Genomic DNA, 22630 nt, shown 5'->3' on the forward strand with positions numbered 1-22630 from the left:
CTGATTTGGAAGAAAACTGTATATGGCATAAGTAATAATAGTCAAAGATATTGTTATTACCTTGGAAATCTCAAGGCTAGCCTACCTTAACTGTTAAATATGTTTCAAGTATTTTCCCTGCTGATTATAGAAACATCTGCTTTTCCAAATTAAATATTGCTTATATTATTTCAAACAAAAACTTCCAAGATAGACTGTTGTTTGTTAGTGTTTCATATTTAAATCTTGCCCCGTCAGCGAAAAGCACAAAAGTTATTAAATGTATTAATTTAAATTATCTATTTTTGATTTGTTTATATATCAGTCAGTTCAGTGTGAATTCCTTATGATTACATTTTGTAATTATAGCAATCAATTTTAGTGATGCCTACTGTATCACTCTTACAGCATGCCAAAATATGTAGAATTCTAGTTATAAGAATCAGAATACTAGAAATGCAGAGTTCCTGAATTTTTAAGTATTGTTAATGTAAAAAGTTCCTCTCTCAGATTCTAAAAGGTTGTAAATAACTGTAACTTCTTAGATTTTATGTGGTCTAGATTCACCCCAGATGTAATTTAATTTTTACCACAGAAAGCATTCTCTGTTCCAGTCATAGCTTCCCTTTCCTCAAACTCACAACCTTTCTTAAATATGTGGTAAAATGTCACTGACATGATTGTCAGGTATTTACAATGTAATTTCATATTTGTCACTTTTTTTTTTTTTTTTTTTTTTTTGCGGTACACGGGCCTCTCACTGTTGTGGCCTCTACCGTTGCGGAGCACAGACTCCAGACACAGGCTCTGGACGCGCAGGTTCAGCGACCATGGCTCACGGGCCCAGCCGCTCCGTGGCATGTGGGATCTTCCTGGACCGGGGCACGAACCCGTGTCCCCTGCATCAGCAGGCGGACTCTCAACCACTGTGCCACCAGGGAAGCCCCCATATTTGTTACTCTTTTATTTTATTGATATAACTTAAATGGTATAACGGTCTTATATATGTGGCTAGTTAGATACCACCAACTACATATAATCTCCTATTAGCTTATATATAAGCTCCTATATAGCTTCATAAAAATCTTGATAATCATAAACTCCGTGAGATATACATCATTTTTATATCCTATTCAGTTTTCATGTTAAGTTTTAATAATGGGCTATTTTGGTATAGTGTTACATAGCAAAATGAATTTAAGCATGGATCCATTTAGGCATGTTTCTTGCCTTTTGTTTATCTAGAGATCACAGTTCCTTTCAGAAGGGTATGATTCTTTTTAAATTTCCTTTTTTTAAAATTTATTTGTTTATTTATTATTTTTGGCTGCACTGGGTCTTCGTTGCTGCACACGGGCTTTCTCTAGTTGTGGTGAGCGGGGGCTACTCTTCATTGCAGTGCGTGGGCTTCATATTGCTGTGGCTTCTCTTGTTGCGGAGAACGGGCTCTAGGCGTGCGGGCTTCAGTAGTTGTGGCACTCGGGCTCAGTAGTTTTGGCTCGCAGGCTCTAGAGCACAGGCTCGGTAGTTGTGGTGCACGGGCTTAGTTGCTCCATGGCATGTGGGATCTTCCCGGACCAGGGATCAAACCTGTGTCCCCTGCATTGGCAGGCAGACTCTTAACCACTGTGCCTCCAGGAAAGAAAGTCCCAGAAAGGTATAATTCTTGAATTCCCTCTTTTAATCAAATCTCAGGATTTTTTTTCTTTAGGTTCTGATTTATTGCCAAATTTGTTCTTATATCCTTTAGCCTTATATCACTTAACACCTAGGAAGATGAAACATCTACAGCTTTGCTCATTGTTCAGTGATTATGTTTTCCTAGTATTTCACATTAGTAACTAAAAAGCAAAATCAGAAACTCCTCATCAAAGACCTTTGTTCGTTTAGTAACATATATTCCAGTAGGATGTTGTATGTTCATTTTTTGATGCAAATTTTCACGTTTAAAAAATCACGTCCCTGAGTCATAAACTTGAACATTAGATATTTGAGTTATTTTTTTATATTTTCTCCAGCCTGTTTTCAGAAATGTGCAATTGTATCTTCACTGCTCAGTTTCTCCAGTTATTGTGCTACTGACTCTGTCATCCTTCCCACCTCCTACTTACTAGGAACTAAGAAATGTTTGGTAGCTATAGCGTTATATTTATATGGCATGGCATATATGTTAAAGAAGTCTAGATACTGCCTATTAAATTGATCAAGGAGACCAAACAGAGCATTTCTCTTGCATAATTGACCTAATATAACAATAATAATAATAGTAACAACAACCGTTGATTGAGTACAAAGTACGAGGCGGGTACCATTACTTAATCCTTACAATCATCTTATAAGAAAATAGTTGTAAAGGTTTCACAGGATCAGATCATTGAAAGGGTACATAAGACTCCACAGAAAAATGCTTACAAAAAGCTTTTAGTAAAGATACAGTACAGCAGGAGAAAGAGAATGCGGGCGAGCACCGAGGATCCATTGCCAAGTGCAGCTCTCCAGGTTCTTTTTTTCTTTTTAACATCTTTATTGGAGTATAATTGGTTTACATTGTTGTTAGGTGCTGCTGTATAACAAAGTGAATCAGCTGTACATATACATATATCCCCATATCCCCTCCCTCTTGCATCTCCCTCCCTCCCTCCCTATCCCACCCCTCTAGGTGGTCACAGAGCACTGAGCTGATCTCACTGTGCTATGCGGCTGCTTCCCACTAGCTATCTATTTTACATTTGGTAGTGTATATATGTCCATGCCACTCTCTCTCTTCGTCCCAGTTTACCCTTCCCCCTCCCCGTGTCCTTAAGTCCATCCTCTACATCTGCGTCTTTATTCCTGTCCTGCCCCTAGGTTCTTCAGGACCATTTTTGGTTTTTTAGATTCCATATATATCCAGGTTCATTCTTAATCAAATAGGATGTGCCTGTCCCCAGAGTATAAATCACCGAGATTTGTATAAGGAATCTTGGTTTCAGGAGAGCTCCCCAGAAGTTTACAGTGAAGCTTTTTATGCCCCTCTGGTCACATAGCTAAGCCAGACTGTCCAAGTAGTCCAGGTGTAAGCTGTCAATAAACAACTAGACCTGGTTGCTACCAGGGGAGTTTCAAACTTTAAACTGCAAATTATAAATCATTAGTTATCCCAGTTGACCTTATTTTGGCTACGAGTTAGTACCAGAGTTCCAGGCATCCCCAGAGATAAGTGTAGGGCTGGCCCAGTCTAGCTGTAAATTAACTCTGTCTTACATAATAGTATAACAATCTTTCTTAGACTTAGAAAACTGAGGTTCAAAAATAATTGGTCCCAGATCACATAGATATTAAGAGGCAAAGCTAAGATTCAAGTTCAGGTCTCTATAACTTCAAAACCCATGGTCCTAATTATTATAAAACAGTGCATAGTTCTAAAATAATTCTCTCTCAGAACAGATGACCTAAGACTATTATCCAGCATTAAAAATTTAGTCTTGGGCTTCCCTGCTGGCGCAGTGGTTGAGAGTCCGCCTGCCGACGCAGGGGACACGGGTTCATGCCCCGTTCCGGGAAGATCCCACATGCCGTGGAGCGGCTAGGCCCGTGAGCCATGGCCGCTGGGCCTGCGCATCCGGAGCCTGTGCTCCTCAACGGGAGAGGCCACAACAGTGAGAGGCCCACGTACCGCCAAAAAAAAAAAAAAAAAAAAACCCCCAAAAATTTAGTCTTTATCAACAAAAGCAAAGTAGTGAATCAAGATAAAAATTATTACTATCAGTTTCTTTTTAATATTTATTTGGTTGTGTCGGGTCTTGGTTGCAGCAGGCAGGCTCCTTAGTTGTGGCTCATGGGCTCCTTAGTTGTGGCTCGAGGGCTCCTTAGTTGCAGCACATGGGCTCCTTAGTTGCGGCAGGCAGGCTCCTTAGTTGAGACATGCCTGTGGGATCTAGTTCGTGGATCAGGGATCAAATCCAGGCCCCCTACATTGGGAGCATGGAATCTTAATGACAGTGCCACAAAGGAAGTCCCTACTATCAGTTTTTAATTATTATAGATGACAAGCAAATGTGCTTGTACCGATGTACACTTACAATGGGTGCATTTTATGGTATGTAAATTGTACCTCAATTAAACTTTTAAATATATGGAGCTAATTTTATTCACAATGAGCCTGTTTATAAGCCTGTAATTCCTACTTCCTCACACTATCTTCCTGGCCTATATGGCAATATAAACAGAAATGCCATGTAAACAGTTCTTTATACTGAGGTAGCAATTTATTTTTCTATATCAAGGAAGGAAAATGGAGAAATTCTCAGAAAAATCTCCTTAGTTACTTACAGCTCCATATTTCCCACTATTCTTTGTTCCACCTGGGAACGACTAGGTCTAGAGAATTAAAATGGAGATAGAATAGGCCTAGTGGAAAACAAATATGTATATTTTTCAATGAGAGGCCATGTCTTCCTCTTCAACTCCACTCATAGAAACTTTGCACATAGGGGTGCTTAATTTATGTAGGCCAATATCTGACATATAGACTGCTTGGGCTTTAGACTTTTGAAACTTTTAGTAGCCACATGAATCAAAATATCATTGCATTCTCTGGTGCTTCATTCACCTTGGTGACTTTAAGTTGTATGATAAGTTCTCACTATAGAGGAATGGTTGAGTAAAATAGGAGCATCCATAAAATTGACTAATATGCAGACATTAGCATGTTGTTATTAAAAATAGCATTTCAGGGCTTCCCTGGTGGCGCAGTGATTGAGAGTCCGCCTGCCGATGCAGGGGACACGGGTTCGTGCCCCGGTCCGGGAAGATCCCACATGCTGCAGAGCAGCTGGGCCCGTGAGCCATGGCCGCTGAGCCTGCGCGTCCGGAGCCTGTGCTCCGCAGCGGGAGAGGCCACAACAGTGAGAGGCCTGCGTACCGCAAGAAAAAAAAATAGCATTTCATTTTGTGATTCTTCATTTTTTCTGTGTGTGGCCTCTTTTGCCATAGGATTGTCCTTTTTCTGGGATTAAGGATTTAGGACCTATCTTGTTCACCACTGTAGTCTGACACATACTAGTTGCTCAATAAAATTTTATTGGCTAGATAAGTGAACGAAATAAACTAAAAGTCACCGTATTCTGTGAAAAGCATCAATGAAGCAAAAAGGTACAAAATTCCTAAATGGGAATGGCTAACCAGAGAATTTTACTTTTGGTATTTTATGTGAGTTGTCTGTTTTCACTCTTTCTGTGCCCCAATGGTTCTGGACCATTGAGCATCCAATAAAACTAATTTATTCATCCTCTCAACAAGTATTTGTTGATCATATACTGTGTGCCAGGGACTAGATACATTTCTCTCTAGTGAAAAAGGGCAAGGGATACTTTGGGCTTAAAAAACAAGTGAACTATGTAATAACAGGTTTGGTTCATGCAGATAGTACAATTGTAGTGCAAAATGACATCACTGCTCTTCTCACACTGGGAAACTGGATGTCTTCCTTGTCTTTACTTTTAAATACCATGACCATAGAAGCCCTTCCTTATTATAAACTTTATCATTTAAATGATAAAATAGGGTCCATAGGCCACTGAATAATTCTTTGTACCATGAATTAATTCAAAGTTTCTCAAATCTTTTCACCGCCAATGAGGACTTTCATAATTTTTATTGATAGACCCCGTATTTTTTTTTTTTTTTTTTTGCGGTACATGGGCCTCTCACTGTTGTGGCCTCTCCCGTTGCGGAGCACAGGCTCCGGACGCGCAGGCCCAGTGGCCATGGCTCACGGGCCCAGCCACTCCATGGCATGTGGGATCTTCCCGGACCGGGGCATGAACCCGTGTCCCCTGCATCGGCAGGCGGACTCTCAACTACTGCGCCATCAGGGAAGCCCCAGACCCCGTATTTTTGAAAAAATTTTCAGCATCACTCTATTCTTTATCCAGTAGTTTCTATCTCATTTTTTATTTATCAAATGTATATATACGTATGATATATATATATGTATGATATGTATACATATATATATCTGCCAAAATTTTTGTTCAACCTGAGATAACTAATGTTATCACCCTTGATATAATTGCAGCTAAGTTTATAGAAGCTTGATGTTTTAGGTAACTAGTCAATATATTATTACTTATAAATCATTTGAGAACATATTATTACTTACAAGTTATTTGAAATATTGAAAATAGTGAAACCCATTACTACCTTCTCAGACCTTTAAAGGTGTCGTGTTCCAGTGTTTGGAGCCTGCTGAATGTGCTCAGGGTTTATCTGGAGAAAAGGGGTATATTTCTGGAATATATACCAGGGTAAGACCTCACAGATACAAGTGAATCTTAGCCAGCTCTGATTTGGGACCTAAGTATAAAAACTTCTGCTGGGACACACCACCAAAAAAAAAACATGAAAGGCAAAGGGTTAACTAACAGACACTTTACATGTAGACAAGTCTTCCGGGAAACAGAAGTTTTACATTCTCCAGCTTTCATTATACTGACCCTAGCAGCTGTGTGAACTCCAGGCTTCTAGCTGAGAATTAAAAGCCAGCTGAATCACCACATCTTTACACCAAATGAAATTATACTTCAGTCAAATTTTACAGAAAGAAAAATGTTTAAATATATTTTAAAGTAATAAGACAATTTCCAGAAATTAGGAAAAGAAGCATGCATCTGTTTAAAAAGAGTGCACGCAGACACATACACACAATATAAATTTACACCTATATATTATCACTGAACATATTTAGAAATTATACAGTATGCTATAGAATCCATAAAATCTCATTGGGGAAGGTGTAACATTGTGTTTGGTGGCAAAAAGGTTAGGATCCGTTGGGCTATTTATGACTGAAAGATAAATACATGAAATGAATTTTTAATTTAAAACAGAGGCCTTGTAGTGTTTCCTTATTTAGACAGATTCTTTCTCCTACATTAGCGTCTACTTAGGGAATGTTTCTATATTTTCTAATTCTTTGTTTCATATAAAGGGCCAGGAAGGAAAAATATAGGATAAAAGGAGTATAAAGATCTTTTTGACAGCTCTAGGGCTCTCCAGCAATCCATGAAAAGTATGTAAATTCCCTTTTGATGAAATTCTACAGTTTTTACCATTGATAGGCCCTATTTGTAGGCCCTTTAGCACTGATATATGAATTTGTTTAATTCATTCAAATAGAGTTGTTAAAAGTAAATATTTGAGAGAGAACCTGTGTGAGAGAGTTATATTTTGGTTTCAATTGTTTAAACTTCATGATGGAGATAAAATCATCAGTAACTTTTTTAAAATAATGTTTCTAATATTGTCATTATCTAGTCATGTATTTGGAGAGTAGTAAACAGATTAACCTCTAGGTCTGGTTTTCTTTTTTAATTCACTTTACTCTTTTCTTCAGCTACCTTGACAAGCTATTCTGAAAACATGGAACGCACAAAATACGTTGGGGAAAGCAGTAAAGAATTAGGATCTGGAGGAAACGTAAAGCCTTGGCAGTCTCAAAAATCCAGCATGGATTCCTGTTTATATCGAGTAGATGAAAACATGACGGCTTCCACCTATAGTCTGAATAAGATCCCAGAGAGGAATTTGGAAACAGTTTTATCACAGTCAGTACAGTCTATTCCTCTTTATCTTATGCCACGGCCAAATTCAGTAGCAGGTAAGTTTTATGTTTTTTAAATCACCATTTTACTGGCATATATATTGAAATGAAGATGAATTCTGCTCTCACAGTATTTAAATTTTCCATTCATCTTCTTCAGCTAAGCTATTCTTTTATGTTTGGGTAATATACATGTGTATATCTTTTTGAACCTGGGGGAAGGTTTGTGTTCCTTAAGTGATTGTTTAGTTCTGCTTCCAAAATATAAATATAAAATAGGGACTTCCCTTGTAGTCCAGTGGTTAAGACTTCACCTACCAAAGCACAGGGGCTGCGGGTTTGATCCCTGCTCAGGGAGCTAAGATCCCACATGCCTCCGGCCAAAAAACCAAAACATAGAACAGAAGCAGTGTTGTAACAAATTCAATAAAAACTTAAAAAAAAAAAAAAAAAAAGGTCCACATCAAAAAAAATCTTAAAAGAAAACCAAAATATAAATATAAAATAAAAACACATAAAATCAAAAAGAGAACCTATAAAGTATATTGTCAAACTGTTAAAAGTCTTTTCTCACATCAGAAGCCTTGCAAAGGATTTCAATTTGAGATTTTAGATTTTAAAAGCTTTAGTTTTAAAAAACATTATTTGGGAATTCCCTGGCAGGCCAGTGGTTAGAATTCTGAGCTTTCACTGCCAAGGGCCTGGGTTTGTCCCCTGGTCAGGGAACTAAGATCCCACAAGCTGCGCTGTGCAGCCAAAATAAAAAATGAAAAATATTATTAAATTGAAGTATATTTCAGTAGAATTTATATTACCAGAAACATCACCTATAGCTTGAGAGAGTGACAAGCAGGCAAGAATTCAACTTCCCCATTCGAAGAGCTCAGTATTTTCACAATACACTGGCTATCTTACCATAGTAGAATCATCAGGTACCTACATTGCTAAAGAATAACTCAAACACCACTAGCAGTCTCAGTCATAAGGGGATGATACAGATAATAAGTGGCTGGAATATGGAGCCATTATTCTTTAGCAGCTGTTCAGAACTACGTCAAGGGATATTTTTAATACAGCTAAGTTGCTATTTAATAATTCAGACCAGGACTTTTGCAGAATGGTTGGGCATTCTGACACTTTCAAGATGCATCATCATCTGGACTTTGTCCGTGCTACAAAATCAAAGTTATGTTTGTCTTTCTTACTTGCCTGATGAGTGTCAGGATGGGTTTATCTCACTGACACAAGATAATAAAATACTTATTGTAGTCAAGGGCTCTTTCCAGATGTAATTATTTGTTACGCAGATGATGGTGTGATGCTTCTTGCCTTTCCCATCTCCCTTCTGTACCTTTTCTAAACCATTACTCTTTGTTCTGTCCTCTGGAGACCATCAGCATCTGTCATCAGATGTGATTACGAGGAGCATGGCTCATCTGGAAGATCAGTCACTGCAGAAGATTTTAATATTAATTTTTCAAGATTATTCACTTTTATATAATGACAGAAAATTTTCTCTCCTGGGTTCTTTTAAATATGATGATCCCCAACCATGACATCATTTTTAGAATCCTAGAATGCTATAACTTACGAGAAATTGCGAGGCAAATTCAGTCTATCCAAAAGAGAAGCATTTAAATCCTTGCTTACATAAAAATGGAAAATATAGCTACCAACCTTAATGGTACATCCCAATTTATTTCTTAACTAAGCTGCAGTGATTTCTAAGAGAATTCTGGCTCTGTTATTTGAGAAGAATACTGAGCACTTAGTAGGAAACAGAGGTATAAGCTTCTTTTGTTCTCTTTTTAGTTCACTGAAGAGATTATAAAATACTTTTCCCTTCTTGAGCATAAGTGTCTGTAAAGATTCATTATTTTACCCTATGCAAAAACTAACTTTAGGTTTTACAAAAAGTTGTACAGGACTAATTAGACAGATATGATTTATCCCTCACTGTCTCTAAAGGTTTCTAACACTGTTGCTTTCTAGAAAATGGCATAAGGCAGCTGTCAGAAGCATCAATAAGTTATCAGACATTTCTCTAACTAATAGATATTGAAGAAATTGACTGTATAGAGCCCAGGTTTCTATACCAGGTATTTTAATCACCAGGTAAAAATATAATTTGAAATATGTTTTTAAAAAAACTTTAAAAAGCAAGCAGTATTTTATCAGGTGAAGAGTACGTTCTTCCATTATATGGATTGTAAGATTTTTGTCTATTTAGAATTTTATCTTGTAAGCGCTGTTATTCTAGTTACTTAATAAAATCTTTTAAATTTTGGTCAACTTTTAGGGAATTAGAATTCAATTTGTGAATTTTTCAGACTTCTTAACTACCTCTCACGGTATATTTTTTGCAAACTGCCATTTAGCAACTTTACTGTTTGTAGTCGTCAGCATACTTGTGGCTACAATTGTACTTCAGTAACTTTTTGCATATCCATTGGAACAGTGACTGAAGCAAATATTAAGATTTTTTTGGAGAATTACAGTAGGGAATTCTAATTGACATCCATTGTTGTTTTGGTAACCTACTCGGCTACAGTGTGATAAATGCTATAATACAGTAATTTATAAAGTACCATAGGAACACAGAGAAGGAAGAATCTAAGTGCAAAGGGGAAAGTAGGGTAGAGAAGAACAGAAAACATCACAGAGAAGGACAAATAAGAATTCACTAGAAGGACTAAGAGAAGAAAGAGGAAGGAGGCACCAAGAAGTTAGAGAACTTGGCATATAATTGGTATTTCTGCATGACTAGGACCTGGAGTATATGGAAGGAATGGTAGAAAATGATGTTGAAAGGGAAGCCAAAGACCTTATGCACTCTGATGTTATGTTGGGTTTACTTTGTTGATAGTGAGTTTAAACAGGAGCCATATTATCACATTTGCAGTTCAAAAGAATGACGTACATATCCATCCCTTAATAAGATAGACTGGAGGGCAAAAGCCTGGAGTTAGAGAAAATAGTTAAAAGCTTCTGGTATTGTGCAAAATTATAGTGAATTGAATTGCCAGGTTATATCAATGGAGTTGAGAGAGTGGCTTGAGAGATCTTCTTTTTTGCCTTAAAAAATAACATTTTTTAGATTTTTTAATACAGAGAGATATAAAGAAGAAAACAAAACAAGAAATGAGCTATAATCTCCTTGCCCAGTGGTTCCTGCTGACATATTCTAGAAATTAAAGATTCATATATATTACATAATATATATAAAATAAAAATTCAGATTCAAACAAAAAACACAAAAGGAAAAGCCACTTTCCCCTCTCATCTTAGTAAAACGTTAATATTATGATTCTTTAAAATATATGTATTATACATATAATATTCATATTATATACGTAATATATATTATATAGCTACATGTGATTATAATATATGTTAAGAGACATGTGAGGTCAAAAATCAATAAGATTTATACAAGAGAAATGAAAGCATATGTTCTTACCCAGATTTACACAAATCATAGCAGCTTTATTTGTAATGGCCACAAATTGTCAGTATCCCAAATGCCCATCAACAGGTGAACGGATAAACAAATTAAGCATATCTTTACAGTGAATACTACCCAGCAGTAAAAAGAATGAACTGATACTGCAACAACATGTATGAATCTCAAAATAGTTAATGCTGAGTGAAAGAAGCCAGATTTTTTAAAAGTACATACTATATGATTACATTTATATAAAATCCTAGAAAATGCAAACTAGTCTATAGGCACAGAGGGTCTCTCTTGCAATACAACCATCTGCACGTGCAAGTTGCACCGAGCCCTCTTTGTATTACCCTGTGGGAATTGGGGCTCATAACTGACACAGTGTTGATACTATGGCTACTGTTACTCCTCTGAGTAATAAACTGTCTTTCATCTATGACCTAGATGTCTCATGTCTTCTTCCTCAAGCATCCAGGCTTGTTAGCTTACGAGTAGGATAAAATATCAGATCCTTCACAGTTCTTGACAATGAAATGCTATTATACCCATACCTAAAAAAATTAAAAGGAATGGCAATGCCAAGTGTTCGTGAGGATATAATGCAGTTGGAATTGTCATACATTGCTGATGGGGGTATATTAATAAATTGGCATTACCACTTTGTAAAGCTGCTTGGCAAGATCTGTTAAAGGTGTATAAAGCTATATGTGCATGTTACCTAAAACCTAGCGATTCCACTCCTGCATAGACTAGCCATCAAAAATAAGTCCTTATATTCACCACAAGACAAATATGATAATGTTCATATCAGTTTTAGTTATAATACCCAAAAGCTGAAATTAATCCACATGTCCATCAACAGTCTTGATGAATTGTGTACAACAATGAAAAAGAACGTACTACTGCTATAGACAACCTCATGGAGAGTACATACTACATGAAGTATGTATATTTTTATAAAGTTCAGAAAAACAGACAAAACTATGGCACTTCTGTGGTGAAGAACTAAAGTAGTGGTTACCTTTGGTGGGAATATCAATTAAAGGAGCCTTCTATATCTTGATCTGAATGGTTGTTGCATGGGTGTATACATAGGTAAAAATTTATTGAGCTAAATACTTAAGATTTATGTACACTATGTATATAAATTATACCTCAACTTAAAATACATATAAACTATATATTTAAGCTCTTGTCTTTCTAAAAGGGTTTTCCTTTGTCTTTGGTTTAGAAATAGCAGTCCTAGGTGACATCACTAGATCTTTGAAGAAATACCTATTTTTAGTGTTGATTAAAAATATCCAAATAGCTTCAAGAACTGGATGATCTACTTAAGGTGTATCAGAAGTTTGTTCCTTTTTCTTGCAAATAGTATTCCATTGTACGTCTGTACCTCATTTTATCTGTCCATTCACCAAGTTGATGGACATTGAGGTTTTTTCCATTTTTTAGCTATTGTGAATACTGCTGCTATGAACATTCTTGTGCCAGCCTTTGAATGAATATATATTTTCATTTCTCTTGAATAGATACCTAGGATTGGAATTGCTGGATCATAGGGTAAATTTATGTTTAACTTTTTAAGAAACTGCGAAACTGTTTTCCAAAGCGACTGCACCACCCACAATGTCTGGAGACTCCTGTTTCTCCACCTCCTGTCTACCATTTGTTATTGTCTTACCTCTTATTATGCTTATTCTAGCAGATGTGAAATGCTGTCTTGTGGTTTTTAATTTGCATTTTCCTAGTGACTAATGATGTTGTGCTTATTTTGTTTGCTTATTAGCTATTCATATATCTTCTCTGGTGAAATACCTATTTTTTATGGGCTGTCTGTCTTCCTATTATTGAGTTGTAAGAATTTGTTGTATATTCTGTATACAAATCCTTATCAGAGATGTGTTTGTAAAATATTTTCTCCCAGTCTGTTGCTTATCTTTTTGTTTTCTTATTGATGTATTTTGAAACACAAAAATTTTTTAAATATTTATTCCTTTATTGAAGTATACTTGATTTACAATGTTTCAGGTGTACAGCAAGGTGTTTCAGTTATACATATATATTTGTATGCTCTTTCAGATTCTTTTCCATTATAGATTATTACAAGATGCTGAATACAGTACCTTGTAGGTCCTTGTTGGTTATCTATTTTATATATAGTAGCGTGTATCTGTTTATCCCAAATTCCAAATTTTTCCCTCCCCCCTCCCTTTCCCCTTTGGTAACCATAAGTTTGTTTTCTATGTCTGTAAGTCTGTTTCTGTTTTGTAAATGAGTTCATTTGTATTGTTTTTTAGATTCCACATACAAGTAGGATCATATGATATTTGTCTTTCTCTGTCTGACTTACTTCACTTAGTATGATCATCTCTAGGTCCTTCCATGTTGCTGCAAATGGCACTATTTCCTCCTTTTTATGGCTAAGTAATACTCCATTGTATATATATACCACATCTCCTTTATCCATTCATCTGAAACACACAAAATTTGATGACATCAATTTATCAGATTTTTCTTCTGTAGACCATGCTTTTGGTGCCATTTTTAAATCATTTTAACAGAAAGTAAAACTGTTTATATCAAGTATTATAAAACACTGATTTTTCTTTGTTATTGGAGTTTATTTTAACTCAAGTACTGAAAAATATTTCCTTACATACTTAAATGCTTTCTTCCTTCTTCTTTTCCTTTTACCCTCCCTCATGTTAAAACATAAATAAAAGGGATAATATTAGTCTAAATTGTTATTCCGATAAACCTTAATTATTGATTAGTTTTTCATCTATCACAGTGGTCATCTCATAACACTGGCCTTTCTGGCTAGCAGAGATTTTTCAGATTCTTAAGCAGTACTGGTCATGCTTCTTCAATAGATCTGTCCTGGAGAATAGGATTTTTTACTGTTGGAGGAGCACTTACTGACTATGTTGAACAAAATACTTCATCAGAGAGTTATTTCTTGTCAGTGTTGAATGTAATACAAACAGACCTGCTATTGCCTACAAGGCAAGTCATAGGTCAAGGAGTAGTTTGTATGGGAAACCATGTATCTGTATCTGTAACCATGTTCTGTATCTGGAAACCATGGTTTCAGATCCTCACACAGAGGCAGGAAGGTAAACCAAATGACTCAATTATTTTCAAAATTTATAGATTGTAGGTTGAAAGTGTTTCCAGAATGTAGAAAGACAAAATTACTTTCACCTGCTAACTGTATAATGTGTGTAAATATTTGATAAGACCACAATCTCTAGTAGCTTAAGTGATTAGATACCTAAATCAGTTTTTAAAGTAAATTGTATTAGCTCAGGAGGGTACTCTCTTCTCATTTTAGCTCTAGATATATATGTTTTCCTTTACTTTCTAATGTATGTAGAAGTGGTTCCCCAAGCTGGGGGAAGATCAAATGCTGAAATCTCCTTGGTGAACAGGAATGATTGAGGATTTCAAATATGAGATGAGTTTGAAATAGGGAAAAAAGTCAGTATATTTTACTTATTAAATTGTTATAAGCGGGCTTCCCTGGTGGCGCAGTGGTTGAGAGTCTGCCTGCCGATGCAGGGGACACGGGTTCGTGCCCTGGTCCGGGAGGATCCCACATGCCACGGAGCGGCTAGGCCCGTGAGCCATGGCTGCTGGGCCTGCACGTCCAGAGCCTGTGCTCCGCAATGGGAGAGGCCACAACAGTGAGAGGCCCGCGTACTGCAAAAAAAAAAAAAAAAAAGAAAAAGAAAAAAAAAAAAATTGTTCTAAGCATATGAACGGGGTTGGGGAGGTGATGAATGCCAATAATAAAAGGCTTTGTTCAAACTCAGCTTTTAAATTTCCTTCTTTTTTTTAAACTTTATCTCAGTATGAGTGATATATTTATTTTAGAGACCAATTAATGTTGAATAATGATATGAAAATACCATTTTCATCACATTTTTAAAAACCTAGGGGATTAACTGTTTAATTGGTCCTTGCTGTGTTATAGACTTCTCCCCACCTGGGGAAGAGAAGCATCCTCTTTAGCTTGAGCTTTGTGGCATCTTTACAGGACCACATTTGTCACGACCAGGAAATTGTCAAGGAGTTTTATGAGGCTGATGCTGGATTGAACTCTGAAGAGTAAAACTGTCTATGTTATTCCATAATTCTTGATTTTAAAGAGAATTGGAAAGGATGTGTGGCTTTTATAACACTTTTATTTTCAGGGAATGGAGTCAGCACTATAAAATGTTTATGGTGATTTATTTTTTTAATATTTTCTGAGATTTTAACTCACTGCAATGTATTGAAGTAACATATGTAATGAAATTTTTTAAACAATCGTGTACTTTTTATTGATTACTAAAATAGGTCTGATTGAATAAATACATTGGTCAGTTAGATTTAGCTATATACCTATAGCAACATAAAGATTCTTAAACAAGTGAAGTCTAAAGTTAATGTACCAGTTAAAAGCTCCATATACCACGAATGAAAATAGTACTATTTACTGAAAACATAAAAACTTTTATCTTGAATGATGAAGTGATTAAAGGTGAGTTTTGGCAGTCTAGTCTTAAAGGTTGGGTTTTTCCTGGAGCAGCTCAGTTTTCTGAATATAAATTTAGAAGTTTATGCACCTTTAAATTAAAATTGTAAAATATGAAAAAATAAAAACTTTTACTGTTTTCAAAATGTAAATCACTATTGCATATTTTTAAGCCTGTTGTGTTGGAAGGAGGCAGAGAACCCTTGTGGACTTGTGGTTGCATGGCAGAAATTATCAGAGTAGGCTGTCTGTGGTCATCCTTGATGTCTTAAAATGAGATTGGCAGTGAATTGGAGGGATATGGGAAGCAGGAAATGTTCGCTTACAACAGCTGTCCTCAGTGCTTTGTGTGAAAATGAGGAGTCTATCAGGGAAACATGCAAACAACAGAAGTCAGTTAAAATATAAACTCTCACCATCTGCTTCTTAATGTTTGGAGCTGCACATTTTCCTAAGAGAAGGATCTTAAGAATCAGGTAAATGCAAAATGGGAATCCTGGGGGATTTAAATGAATCCAATCGGAAACTGTAATAAAGATTTTACCAAAAAAAATAAAATCAGAAATGAGCTTCTCTGCAGTCAGAATGTTGGCTTTATGAATCAAGGGTGTAAGAACAGCAGAGTGGCTTCTTGCCCAGGCTGTAGCAAACATAACGTGTCATTCCAGGCTCCCTGCTCAGGTCAGCCAGAATGGCAGTTGTGCTACTAAAATCTGTTTGCATTAGTGGCAACTGATAGAAGAAACAATTTAAACTGATTCCAAACTCTATAATACAGAGTTGCCTCTGGAATGTTTTGTACCAAATGTCATCTGCTGGATTTCTTCCTGCCCACTTGTGTATTAAATTCAAAAAGTATGTCAGTTAAATGTTCTGTAAATGAGTCAGCTGTTCCAATCTGATGAAATCTCAGAAAAATATATGCTCCCTTTTTCCACTTCCCTCTTCATTCTCTGAAAACAAGGATTTTTAAAGACATAGATTTTTATGGGCTTACTTTTTTAAAGCATTTTCTTTTTACATAAAACTTTTTATTGTTGATTTGTTTTTCCTATTTCATCAGTTCACTTCAACTTACCTGATTAATTCTTATATTTGTATCTAGAAAGTGTTCATTAAATATTATAGTATTGATTTAATTTGACAGAATTATCTCAAAAAATTGCCAGGACAATTTCACAGTGAGAGTAGCACTACAAGGTGGGAATATATGTGTCCCTATAGATCTATCACTGGTGTTTGTATGGGATGATGATGGAAAAGGCATTGTTGTTACAGCCACCTCCTTCATCCTTAGCTTTCAGATAACCCAGTGAGACAAAACCTAATTTGTTATTCAGTGATTGTTTAAATATAGGCAAAACACAACGTGTATGTTAAATACAATTATTTAGTCATTAGAATTAGCACTTATTGAGCATAGGCTATTGATGCCAGGCACTCTTCTAAGCACTTGAGAATCATCAATAAACAAAACAAAGATTCTCACCCTCGTGGAACTTACATTCTCACCAGGGAAAGTAAAATAAACAGAATAAATAAGTAATTTATATAGTATTCAATACAATAGAAAGTGATATGTGTTATAGAAAAAAGTAAAGGATCAGCAGTACCTGAAGAAAGATTTTATGAACATCATTGGAGCCAAGCATACTACCATAGTGATGTCTGTTAAACATTAAGCAGCGCAATGAGGAAGGTGAGGATAGAGCCAGACAGATTTCTAAATCTAAGTAAGACGAGCCTGGAATTTAGTTCTGTATTGAGCATTACGTGCGGAGCACTCTGATTTACTCTGAAAGAATGTAGTTATCGGGCTTCCCTGGTGGCGCAGTGGTTGAGAGTCCGCCTGCCGATGTAGGGGACACGGGTTCGTGCCCCGGTCCGGGAAGATCCCACATGAAGCGGAGCGGCTGGGCCCGTGAGCCATGGCCGCTGAGCCTGCGCATCCGGAGCCTGCGCATCCGGAGCCTGTGCTCCGCAACGGGAGAGGCCACAATGGTGAGAGGCCCGCGTACCGCAAAAAAAAAAAAAGAAAAAAAGAAAAGAAATTAAAATGGATTATGTAATTATTATTTAATTTAAATCTATACTCCAAGTATAGATCTCCCGTAGTTTAATCTTTAAAAGATTCATAGATGGAGATAACATGTAAAAAGGAAAGAGTTTAGGCTTCTTTTTTTAACAAAGCTTTTTGCTCTGCTTCATGTTGTGTATTTCTATATCATTCTGGCTACTGTTAATGAAATATATATTCTTTTTACTCAAACATATCAAACCATCTTAGTGTGTTAGCATATAGAAACATTTTTAGTAAAAGTACCCTGCTAGAACCTTGCTTTAAAATCATATAGTGTACCATTAATATTGCCATAATGATAACCAGAAATTTCTATCAATCATCCAGCTTTTACAGTTTTTATTTGAATTTTGTTTTAATGTGAATAAAAGAAAATTAAAAATTGTCATTGTCATTGGTCTTTTCATATTACTCTTCAGTTTATCAGCTTAAAAAGTAACTTATAAGTATTTTTCTTATTAAAAAAATAACAAATTTGGACTTTTGTTTGTTCTTTTGTTTCTTACTGCAGAAAACTTTGAAGTGCAGAGATTTATTGGTCTGTGACATGCAGGGCACCTTACTATGCATTGGCAATGCCTTTATTGCCCAAGTTTGATCACTGCTCTTTGAAGCCATAAAAAACAGAGAATTGAGGGAAAGTGACAAAGATGAAGAAGGAATGAAAAATAAGCCTTTTAAGAAGAATTAGATTTGTTTAGGTTTAAAAGGAGAGGAGGGTACAATGCAAATAGTGCTCACTGGATTGAGAGTTAAGATAGCTGGTTTCCAGACCTGGCTCTCCAGTGAATAAGTGAGTCACTGTAGATAAATGACTTCACTGTCTCCTAAACTGTAAAAGGAGGGGATCTGACTAGATTGGGGTCAGCTAGTATTTTAGGCTTTGCAGGCCATATGGTCTCTGTCGAAACTATTCAACTCTATGGTAAACAGCTATTTAAACAAAGAGGCAAGGCTGTGTTCCAGTAAAACTTTATGCGACAGGCCAGATTTCATCCACAGGCCATAGTTTGCTGACCTCTAGTCTAGATGGCCTTTAAAACATCTTTTACATCTGCGTTCTGTGATATTGCTTTATTATCAACATCACATAGTAAAAGAATTGCTGTTATTTGCTATCTCAGCCAGGGGCTAGCCAGGAGATAGAAACCACACAGATATTTTAACAGAAGATGTTATATATAAAGAATTGTTAACTAGGTTTTAAAGAACTGAAAAGGTGAAAGAGAACACTGAGATATCATGGACTTAGCAACTTCAGGAAGCAGCTACCGCTTCTGAGCCTGTAAACGAGAAGAGGTTGGGATGATTAAACCATAGAAGCTTGGAGGAGAGGCCCCACAAAGCTGAAACAAACATCTCTGTGAAGGGGCCATGCTCAGCTGATGCTAATATTTCTGAGCTCCAAGGAGGGCTCTGTGGGGACAGGACTTCTGGGGGCTGCCCACCCCCCGCCTTTTTTTTTTTTTTTTTTTGGTAGCTACACACATATGGATAAAGAACCTAGCAAAAGAAAATAGACGTTGGTTAAAACAGGAGGGATTGTATGAAACATAAGAAAGAACTAATTCACAGAACCAAATTAGAACCAGTGGGCATGGTGTAATTGTCCCCAATGTTTTTAAATAAGAGAAAGTTACCTATTCTGGATAGTTTTAATTTCAGAATGCAGAAATGGAGATTATCTTTTATTCTTCTGATATTTATTCTCTTCTTCTCTCTGGTATGTCATGCGTCATTTGGCTTCCCTTTCTTGGTATAAGTTCCCTGGACTAGCTTTCGAAGACTTTTATTTCCTTATAGAAACTATATGTATAATTTGGATAAATGTCTTTTGTGTGGGTTTCCAGTAGATCCAGGTAAATAAGACAATTGCAGTAATTGAAGGGTGAGGGGAACATATGTCTCTTGCACTTATTCTTTTCTCTCTCCCTCTCCCTCTCTTCAATTTTCTCCATCTTTTCTCTCTCTTTTTCAGCTCATGGAGCACTTTGTAACTGACTTTGTGCCATTTATCATAGCCCTCTTTATGTTTTTGTTGTGTCTTACATTGACTGAGGATGTGGACAATTCTTCATTGGAGCTCAGCAGCCAAGAGTGATCTCAGTTTGCTTCCTTTCACCCACTCCAAATTGTCACAGAGGTAGACTAGCAATGAAGCCAGCGAGGGCACCAAGAACAGAGCCTGGCACACAGGATTCTCTCAGTAAATTATTGTCATGGAATTACTGAACTAACCCCCAGCACAGTATCTTACATAATTGGCAACAGATTGAATTAACGGTTTAATTAATCACGTATGAGCTCTAAATAACCATTTTCTGATGGAAGTTTTTTTTTCCTTTTTGTTAAAAGCTTTTTGTCTTCAGCACTTCCTGATTCTTGGACTCAATAGCTCTCAGTATGTAGCAGTGCCATTTTACCCTCATCTTCTGCCATTTTCTCTTTCTCTTTCGTGGCTAGGTTAGGGGTTAAAGGATTTATAGATGCAGTGGGAAGCCACTGTTACTTGACTTTTATCTTCAGAGAGCAACAACATGTTCTTTGGAATTCATGGACATTGGCAGTTCCCTAAATGCTATTTGGCAATTCTCTGTCCATTGTCCCAGGTGCCTGCCTTTCCATTATATACATATATATACACACATGTGAAAATTGTTTTTAGGATATTTCATTCTTTACCGTGAATAGGAAATGTTGAAAATAGAGCTTCATGGTTCTTTTATAGCTTAATATAATTTGGAACAGATTTCTCCACTGATATTGTTTATACAAATGGGATTTGTGACCCAAAAGAAGCAAAAACTAATAATCTTTGTTGTCAGGTACTAATGTGTTTGCCAACTTGTTGCTAGTATTCTCTATAAGCTCAGGCATTTGATAGGAGTGAAGGAGCCGCAGACAACTCTTGACATGTTTTCCTGGCACATGTTCCAGACACTGATGAGGACTTTGAGTTGAGCAAATTCTCAGTGAATGTATCTGCTCTGATTCCGAAGTCTGGAGATACAGACTAACTGACAGTTTTCTAAACTTAGGTATTCTGACTAAACTCTTCTGTCTTATCAGCCACAAGCTCCACCCACTTGGAGGACCTCGCTTACCTGGATGAGCAGAGACATACACCTTTGAGAACTTCTCTTCGAATGCCAAGACAGAGCATGGCCGGTGCTCGCACACAGCAGGATTTAAGAGGTTAGAACCACAGAGGGCTTTGCATGGGGTTGCCCAGGGGAAAATGGAAATGGGCAGTAGGCAAAAAGTTCCTTTGTTTCCAATTTCCACACCTATTTAGGCCTCCCTTAAGTGAGCGTGTAACCAGTTCATTTCTGCTGAATCGAGAGAGAAAGAGGAACACAAATACGTTGTACTCATCATCATAGAAAGGCAGTGTAATTACCAACAGTTGGAAGCACTGATTCCTTGAAATTCTGAAAGAAAACAAGTGGAAAGGGCTGGGGTTGATGGGGGGAATAACCTTTTTAAGGTCCTGGATTTTAGAAGTAATTGTTGACCAATTTCAGCCCTAGCCCTATTGCAGGTGAACTTGATGCTGCTAATTTGTTTCACTAGAGAATGCATTTCATTTACATTCTAGTGGCCATTTCTAGTGACATACAGTACTTTTATTTTCTTAGAATTTTAGTGCTTCTAGTCCTATCCTGGCAACATCTAAACAACTTATCCTTTTCCCATTCAGACACCTGTTTCTTTACACCCTTTGTGCATGCTACATGCTTCTGCAGTCAGGAACCTGATATTTTTGAAGACTTTTCATTTTGTTATAACAACAGTCTAGTTGAGAGGCCTGTTATTGGTATCTCTGCTTGTGCCTCTTGTTTGTTCAAGTGAACCAAACTGTCTGTGATAGTCTTAACAGATGGTCTGCTTTCTCTAGTATCTGGTAATCCATAGCTCTACTACATCAGGTGCATTATTTATGTTATCTTATAGATTATTTGAATCTTTGCTTTGCTCTTCTCCTCACCCCTTGTCCTGTGCCCTAGTCTAATCTGTGTAGTGCCACATGCATAACTCACACGGGAAGGGACTCAAACATGCCTGCTGTCCATTCTGGAAGTCATTATGCTGACCATTTTTTTACTGATGGCTCGGCAACTAGGAGCATAAAATAATTAGTTGTATTGCTACAATTACCATACCTCCCATCAACAGTGGTGAGTTGATGGCCTCAGTCATGGTGTTAGTTCCCAATCCTATCCATCCTGCTTGCTGTTTCTTCAGTTAGCCACATCTTAGTTGCTTATCCCACGAAGTGGAATTATGTCAAGTATTACTTTAGTGCTGCTATACTGATTATGTCCAAAGCCTGAATAAATTTATTCAAAGACCAACTAAATTATTTGTGCCATGACCAGAAGGCATAACCATAATAAAGAAGATGGAATACAACTATTGATCTATATAGACCTTCAGATTTGATTGAAAATCTGCCACATTGGCATCACCTTGCATTGCATTACTGAAAAACATACTGACATTGTTGATTTTATTTTCTGCTTTGCTAGTCATTGAATAATGGATTTTATATGACATCAAAAACAAAATTAATGACAGATTTCAGCTATGTATTTTTGAGAACTCTTCGTGTTGGGTTTTATTGATACTTGATGACACATGTCTACTTCCAGTATCTAAAGATTTAGTAAGGTCTTTGACAGATACATTCTGGTGAGCTTGATGTTTACACATAGATATCAGCTGTGTATAGAATACAATGAAAATCTTTTCCATTTCACTAGGCTTCAGCCTAAACATTCAGTAAAACCAAAGTGCATCCAAAGATTTTTCCAAAGCATACCTAAATCTTTAGGAAGCTCTCCACCTGAATAATGCATTCCTAACAAAACTAATTTCATATCCCTTGCAGATAGGGTTTCAACTTACTGCTTACATTAATACTTAAAGATGGAGTTTGTCCGTTGATGAGTGTGCTATGGTATTAGTGTTTCAGTTCCTTAAAGTTGTCTTTTCTTTCAAGAGGTTTTCTTTTAGCAGTCC

The 22630-nt window shown here is 36.6% G+C and overlaps 1 protein-coding gene across 6 annotated transcripts in view; it reads left to right on the forward strand.

Annotated features, from left to right (window-relative positions):
* The window catches only part of TANC2 (tetratricopeptide repeat, ankyrin repeat and coiled-coil containing 2), a 363149-nt gene that overhangs the window by 222339 nt on the left and 118180 nt on the right, over nucleotides 1-22630 (forward strand). For all 6 annotated transcript variants that reach the window (XM_060080807.1, XM_060080805.1, XM_060080801.1 and 3 more), the window contains 2 exons: nucleotides 7355-7618; nucleotides 20678-20803. In XM_060080807.1, the coding sequence (XP_059936790.1) occupies nucleotides 7355-7618; nucleotides 20678-20803 (390 nt within the window). The remainder of the gene's footprint in view (nucleotides 1-7354; nucleotides 7619-20677; nucleotides 20804-22630) is intronic.

This window comes from Mesoplodon densirostris, chromosome 18 (assembly GCF_025265405.1).
Source record: "Mesoplodon densirostris isolate mMesDen1 chromosome 18, mMesDen1 primary haplotype, whole genome shotgun sequence".
Taxonomy (NCBI): Eukaryota; Metazoa; Chordata; class Mammalia; order Artiodactyla; family Ziphiidae; genus Mesoplodon; species Mesoplodon densirostris.